Source organism: Octopus bimaculoides, chromosome 24 (assembly GCF_001194135.2).
Source record: "Octopus bimaculoides isolate UCB-OBI-ISO-001 chromosome 24, ASM119413v2, whole genome shotgun sequence".
NCBI lineage: Eukaryota > Metazoa > Mollusca > Cephalopoda > Octopoda > Octopodidae > Octopus > Octopus bimaculoides.
In genome coordinates, this window is record NC_069004.1 from 8,539,570 (window position 1) to 8,547,378 (window position 7,809).

Here is a 7,809-nt window from a genome sequence, read left to right on the forward strand (position 1 = left end):
TATATATACAGGCATACATACTTATACACATACATATACAGAAGATATACTTAAAAACACAATATATATATACACACACACACACACGGACACATACACATGTATGCATATAGACGCATACATACATCCATATACATACACACATACGGAATATCCGTAATTAACTCGCCATGCAACAGGAGGAGAATGAAAGAGAGACAAAGTGAATGAGGCAAACGTTAATTGAAAGAAAAGAACAGAACGAAAAGGAAAAGCAAGGGAGGCCACTCTGAAGTGGGTTTTGAGTTGTCAATTACCTTGGAGTGATGTGTGATGTTGGTCGGTAATTATTATATCGGTTACGTAAACCAAACAACACCAAACAAACAGAAGGACGAATTTCTTTTTTCGTTTCATTCCTACATTCCTTCACTCAGCTGTTTCTTCACATGATCTGATCCTGACAAGATGCCGAACATAGAAATGAAATTTAGTTACCATCACGTTGTCATATTCTGTTTGACATTTTTAAGGTAAGGAAGAAATATATATATATATATATATATATAATACTTAACTTTTTAACGTATTTTTTCTTCTTCTTAATGTTATATTAAGAACAACACAAAAATAAACGCACATATATATTTCGAAATCTCGTTTATATAAAGACACATACATACACCTTTTATTAAAAGAGAGAAATAAACTTTCTTTGTATTGTTATCGACTTGTAACCAAGTCGTATTGACCCAACGAAGTTAGTCACTCGACCTACTGGAAGGAACAACCAAAATCTCCCTTAACTCGCACCCCACCGCCTTAGAAAAAGAAAGGATTACACACAAGAGTGATTTGATCTAGATCTCCCACGCTCTTCAGATTAAAAAAAAAAGTCGTCTAGCATGGTCTCGATCGTGAGTCTGTTTAATCAGATCTGACTGGGAGCTTAACAAAAACGACGATATATCTGCACAAATGTACCCCCACCGACTTTATTTCATCATAACTTCCAGAAGAATGGACATTTTTCAATGAAAACAGGCTTCAGATGGTTTAGATTTCGGTTATATCGGAATTTGTTGTAAAAAAAAAAAAAGTTTCCGCGGGTGAGGAGAGGAGTTTCAAAAAAATTCTCAAGTCTGTTTTGTTTCCTTATAACATACGGAAAATTGGTACCATTTTTTTAATGAAATTTTCTACAAATATCTTTAAGAATGTGTAGATTACGATTATATACGATTAATATAAGGGGGGGGGGAACGGTGAACACTCATACGTACTGATAATTTGTTTTTTCTAAATTTCAAGTTTCATTTTGTAGATATATGTGATTATCATCATGATCGTTTAACATCCGCTTTCCATGCTGGCATGGGTTGGCCTGTTTGACTGAAAAGTGGTAAGCCAAGGAACTGCACCAGGTTCCAATCTGATTTGGCAAGGTTTCTACCGCTGGATACCCTCCCCTAACGCCAACCACTCTAGAAGTGTAGTGGATTCTTTTTACGTGCCACTGGCAATGGTGCCATTGATGTGACACCGGCGTTGGCCACAACTACGATCTCACTTGGCTTGACAGGTCTACACAAGCACAGTATATCGCTAAAGGTCTCAGTCACCTGTCACTGCCTCTGTGAGGTCCAATGCTCGAATGGTGCTTTTCACGTGCCACTGGCAAGGATGCCAATCAGATGGCACTGGCTTCGGCTACGACTACGATATCAAAAGAAAATTTTAAAACTTCTTCCTTGTGTTTAATATACTAACAGATTGTTTTCAAATGTACCGACTTATACCGTGGAATTTCCATAGGCCAGACTCCTACTAGTTTTGTTACCTCTGCCTTAGCCTGAGCGGAGGTATTGTCTGTTTGTTTGTCTCAAGAACTGCTGGATGGATTCGGATGAAATTTTCAGGGATGTTTGGCCTCATGGCAGGCACGAACTGATTAGATTTTGGGATCGATCCGGTACCGGACAAAGATTCTGGATTATTTTTCCTGTGTTTTTACTTAATTTTTGAGGGCGGTCGGGTTCATTTTTAGTATTCTCGTTTGTGAGAGCAGTCAAGTTTATTTCAAATATTCTCATTTTAAAAAAATCATCCCTGGCTAATAGTTGAGAGGACTTTGGTGTTGCCTTGGCGGACGTGTGTATGTATGTATGTATTTTTGCGAGTTTTTAACTAATCTTTTCCTCTTTTTTCATATTAAATTTCGATAGAAAATTTCATCAAAAAAATATCCATTTTTCTGAAAGTTATGAGGAAACAAAGCTGACTTGTGAATTTTCCGAAATCCCTCTCCCCATATCGGGACAAATGTTTTTCACAACAAATTCCGATATTACCGGAATCTACACCATCTGAATGAAGCGTATTAGAAAATGCCAATTTTTCTGAAAGCTACGAGGAAACAAAGTCGGGGTGGGGGTGGGGCACACTTGTGTAGGTAAGCTAAAAGTTAAACCTACACGATAAACACGTATTCTAGGTCTTAAATATGTAAACATTATAACGATTGCTTTTATTTTATATTTAGTTTGCTTATTTTAACATTGTTATTGTTTTATCTTGCTCTTAATCATAATAGATAATAATTTTGTTTCCTTTATCATTATTTTAAGTGGGTTTTTTTTGCCACAATTATTTTTCTGTTTCTTTTTTATCTGGATTCAATTCATTAAAAGGAAGAAGTGTTTAATAGATTAACTTTATTCTAATTGAATTGGTACTTGGAATATAAATCAACATGGAATTTTGGTGGAAGGTTTTTTTTTTACCTAGATCACTTTAAAGCATGGAATTCATGTAGAACCAGGGGTGGTCTCAGATTGGTTGGTATCAAAAGGATTAAAGTACCTAGCTTTCCATTTTGATTCCAAATTCAGCTGTAGTCGACTTTGTTTTTCATCTCTCACCCTGCTGAACCATTTCAATGCAAATAAGTCAAGTATGTTTGGCTTGATAACGAACCCATAATTCTAAGCTCAAATCCTGCTGAGATCATCTCTGCCTTTCTTCACACCAGGGTCGGTTTCAACAATGGGTATTCAATTGTTCAATCAAGTGAATTATTCTTTAAGTGACTGAACATTTCACAGACATGTACTCTTAACATCATTCTCAGGCAGAAACAGTGTGACAAGGCATGACCTTAAAATTACTGTACATACCATATGGCAGGACTTCTACACAGTTTCCATCACTCCAGTTTCATTCGCAAGGAACCCCCTAATTTTGGTGGCTTAAAATGTGGAAAAAAGGTTCCGTAAGGGATTATAATACTATTCATGTATAAGAAACTAACATATTTTTTAACCTAATTTTTGACAAAAATGGGTTCCTTGTACATGTTAAAATATGGTAATTAACAGTAAAATATCAAAGGTGTTCTACTCTTATCAAGATTTGGTGTGCTTTGAGGGGTGGTGGTGGTGGTAGATTTGGTTGCTATTTCTTGCAGTTTGAATGACCACATAGGGAAATCCTCTCAGGTTCAAGCTGATGGTAGAGTTATTCTTGTTGTATATGCAGTAAATGATGTGATGCTGGTGGTATATCATTGAATAGTGTCATAGAGATTGTGAGAGAGTTCACTTATGATGTACGTGCTCTGTTTATAGAAAGATATAAACAAACAATTGAAGTAAACAGATAAAACTGATTATCAGCACACGTGTGTGTGTGTGTGTGTGTGTGTGTGTGTGGAAGTGAGAGAGAGAGAGAGCTTGAGATATTGTGAGAAATTATGTGTGTGGTTATATGTTGTACTATGTAAATGGAAAACAATTAAGATTAAATATATTATTTTGAAAATTTTTATTAATAGAGATGATGATTATGATAGGATTTTGCTCGTTTTGTTTTATTTAAATAAGTACACACACACACACACACACACACACGTACATAGGTATGTGTACTCTTTTACTTGTTTCAGTCATTTGACTGTGGCCATGCTGGAGCACCACCTTTAGTCGAAGAAATCGACCCCAGGACTTATTCTTCTTAAGCCTAGTACTTATTCTATCGGTCTTTTTTGCTGAACCGCATCGGTCGTCAAGCGATGTTGGGGGACAAACAGAGACACACATACATATATATATATACATATATACGACGGGCTTCTTTCAGGTTCTGTCTACCAAATCCACTCACAAGGCTTTGGTTGGCCTGAGGCTATAGTAGAAGACACTTGCCCAAGGTGCCCTGCAGTGGGACTGAACCCAGAACCATGTGGTTGGTAAGCAAGGTACTTACCAAACAGCCACTCCTGCGAGTGTATGTTTTTGCATGCATATCTTTGTTTCATTTGTCTGTGCAGTCCTTTTAGCAACAACAAATTCTGAATCAAATAAACTTATCTACATAGTGGAAGTTACGTTGCTGGGATATTTAATTGAGTGTGTATGGGGGTGTCATTTTAAGATATATATATATATATATATATATATATATATATATTCTTTTATTCTTTTACTTGTTTCAGTCATTTCACTGCGGCTCTATGCTGGAGCACCACCTTTAGTCAAACAATTAGACCCCAGGACTTATTCTTTGTAAGCCTAGTACTTATTCTATTGGTCTCTTTTTCTGAACCGCTAAGTTAGGGAGACATAAACACACCAACATTGGTTGTCAAGCAATGGTGCAGGGGACAAACACAGACACAAGTACATACATACATATATACAACGAGCTTTTTTCAGTTTCTGTCTATCAAATCCACTCACAAGGCTTTGGTTGGCCCGTGGCTATAGTAGAAGACACTTGCCCAAAGTGCAATGCAGTGGGACTAAACCCGGAACCATGTGGTTGGTAAACAAGCTACTAACCACACAGCCACTCCTGCTCCTATGCATTTGCATTCATGTATATGCATACATTCAGGAATACACACATCATTATTAAATTCCGTGTATTGACTTCTTGTTAGTAGATAGAAATCAGAGAAGAGAAAAGTGTGTGAGAGAGCGGGTGGGATACGGAGACAGACAGGCAGAGAGGGGTGAGTAAGAGGGAGAGAGAGAGAGAGAGGAAGAGAGAGTGTATGTTTAGTAGATTGATAATGACTGAAGGAATAACAAAGAAAATAGATGTGTGTGTGAAGAGAGGGGAAAAGACAAACAGAGTGTAACAGGTGGAGAGTTCCTTTATGTGGTTCCTCAACTGGCTAGAAATAGCAGCCAAATTCCTTTAAATCACATCTTATTTTTTTAAGAACAGATATAGTGGATAATATAATCCCTCATACTCTAAAATGTCAGGACAGTCACAGCTGGAGCACCTCTGATTATAGGTCTCATCAATCAATAGTAAGCAACCTTATGACTGAGCTGGATATCCTAACCACTAAGTCACATGCTTTGTATCTTTGTAGATATAGCGATTAGAAAACGAACATACAGCATACACCACAAAATGAAGCATCATCATGCTTGCTAAATGATATTGGATTAAAAACAGACAAAAGCAAAATTAATTTATGTGCAACCAGAACATGTGAAATTCTTTCCTTGTTTTCATTCATTCCTTCATAAGCACCGGAGAGTGTGGCAAAAGATGGTCTGAGTAGCACACTGGACGAAATGCTTAGTAGTATTTTGTCTGTCTTTACTTTCTGAGTTCAAATTCCGCCGAGGTCAACTTTGCCTTTCATCCTTTCAGGGTTGATAAATTAAGTACCAATTACGTACTGGGCCGATCTAATCTGTGTGTGTGTGTGTAATTTAAAATTTAATAAAATATCATTACCATTAATAATAATAATAATAATAATAATAATAATAATAATAATAAAGTGGTCAGCAAGTTTAACCTAGAAAAGTGAAATATACAAATAAATAGAGTGCTAGAATACCACTTGCTAGAAAGATAAGTTAACACTCCAGAACCACAAGTTTCTCACTATTAAGTGAGAAATTTATGTGTGTGTGTGTGTGTGTATAGATATATATATATATGTATATATATGTTGACACTCATATATATAATCAAATACCATATATAAATCTTCGTCTCTGTATCTGTGTAGACATACAAACATACTTCCTCATAGATTAGTCACTAGTTCTAAATAATGTTACATATGATATTATAGTGTTTTTGAATTTTGATATTTTCTCTTTTGAGATTGCCATGATTTCCATGTGATGCCACTATATTTAGTCCCTCTTCATTACTACAGCCATTACTGCTGTTGTTTGTGTCTTCATTTGACCCTGTTCTATCCTATCTGTGTCTCTCAGTTGATGTCTACTCATTGCACTAATAAGCAGTGACTTAATTACTGACAACCATTAGCAAAATGATTATATCAAGGCTAACGGTTTCTAACAAAAAGCATAATTCCTTGAAATTTGAGGGTGCAACTTAGTTAATTAAATTCTCATCCAGTACTTGATTGGCGTTTAATTTTCATGAATGAGGATTGGAAAGGCATATCTGACCATGACAAAATAAACTCGGAATTCAGATGAAAGAAATATAATTAAAAGCCACAATGCGTTTTACCAGCAGCTCTACTGATTTAACCACACCCCGACCTTATGATGGCAATGATGATAATGATTTCTTATAATGATAAACAAGTAAACCCCTACAGAAAATCCTGTGGGAGGGGCCCTAAGGCAGATATTTATAGTTATACTTGGTCAATATCTGAGATCTCCTGTGGCTCTATAGTTGCTGTGAAAATATTGACTTGTCTTTCCTTTGTTGTGTATCCTTGACTGGAGAGGTGGCAAGTGTATTGGAGACTGGGCATTTGCTTCTGGAAACAGCCGAAGCACAGCAGAAGTTCTTAAGTTACTGTCTCTACGATATCATTGATCAGTTATGAAAAGGCAGGCCATTTTATGTTTTACATTCACCTGATTTATAGGTGTAATGGCACTGAATTGTAAAGAAGTTTGCTTTGTGATCACGAGGTCTGGTTCAGTTTCATTGCTGAAATACAAAACTTAGAAGAACAAGACAAATGGACACAGCTAATGGGACTTTGATGCTTTGGCTCAGCTGACAGGATGTTCAATCTGTTTTGTTGATAGTACTTTTTGGCGCCAGAGACAAACATACACAGAGACACAGACAAATGCACACACACACATACACTCGCAGAAACATACTGAGAGAGAGAAAAAAAGAGAGAGAAAACATTACACATACATATAGACATAATTAGATGCTCACACACATAAGCAAAGAGAGACAGACAGACAGACAAACAGAGAGGTGGGGAAAAAAAAAACAAGAGAAATATTAAAGTGTCTACTATCAAATAAGTTAGTGTTGAATTAGCGATGCCAAATAGATGGTGCTGAAACAGCTGTACCAAAATATCTCATACACTTCAGAGCTGTATAGGGGTAATGGAGAATCAGATAAAATGCCTTATTGTATTTTATTTCAATCCTTTATGTTCCAAGTTCAAATTGTTGGGGGTCAAATAAGATACCAGTCAGATGTTGGCGTCAATCTAATAGAGAGTGCATTTCTGATTTTGTGGTTTTGTGTTTTTGTAAAAGTATTTTTAATTCTTTGGTAAGAAGCTTATATATATATATATGGCTACACCAGGCTCCAATCTGATTTGAAACTCTGCCAAATTAGACTGGAGCCTGGTGTAGCCATCTGGTTTCACCAGTCCTCAGTCAAATCGTCCAACCCATGCTAGCATGGAAATTGGACGTTAAACGACGATGATGATATATATATATATATATATATATATATACACACACATTTACACCTACATATATATATATTGTGTGTATGCATATTTGAAATATATAAACACTGGTAGTTTAGGGATTCTACGTTATCTCT

At 36.2% G+C, this 7,809-nt stretch overlaps 1 protein-coding gene across 1 annotated transcript in view; it reads left to right on the top strand.

Annotated features, from left to right (window-relative positions):
* Positions 1 to 53: 53 nt before the first annotated feature.
* Positions 54 to 7,809, top strand: part of LOC106883447 (sugar phosphate exchanger 3) — a 32,728-nt gene continuing 24,972 nt past the window's right edge. The window contains exon 1 of the mRNA XM_052976262.1: positions 54 to 512. Within this exon, the coding sequence (XP_052832222.1) occupies positions 448 to 512 (65 nt within the window). The 5' untranslated portion in view covers positions 54 to 447. The remainder of the gene's footprint in view (positions 513 to 7,809) is intronic.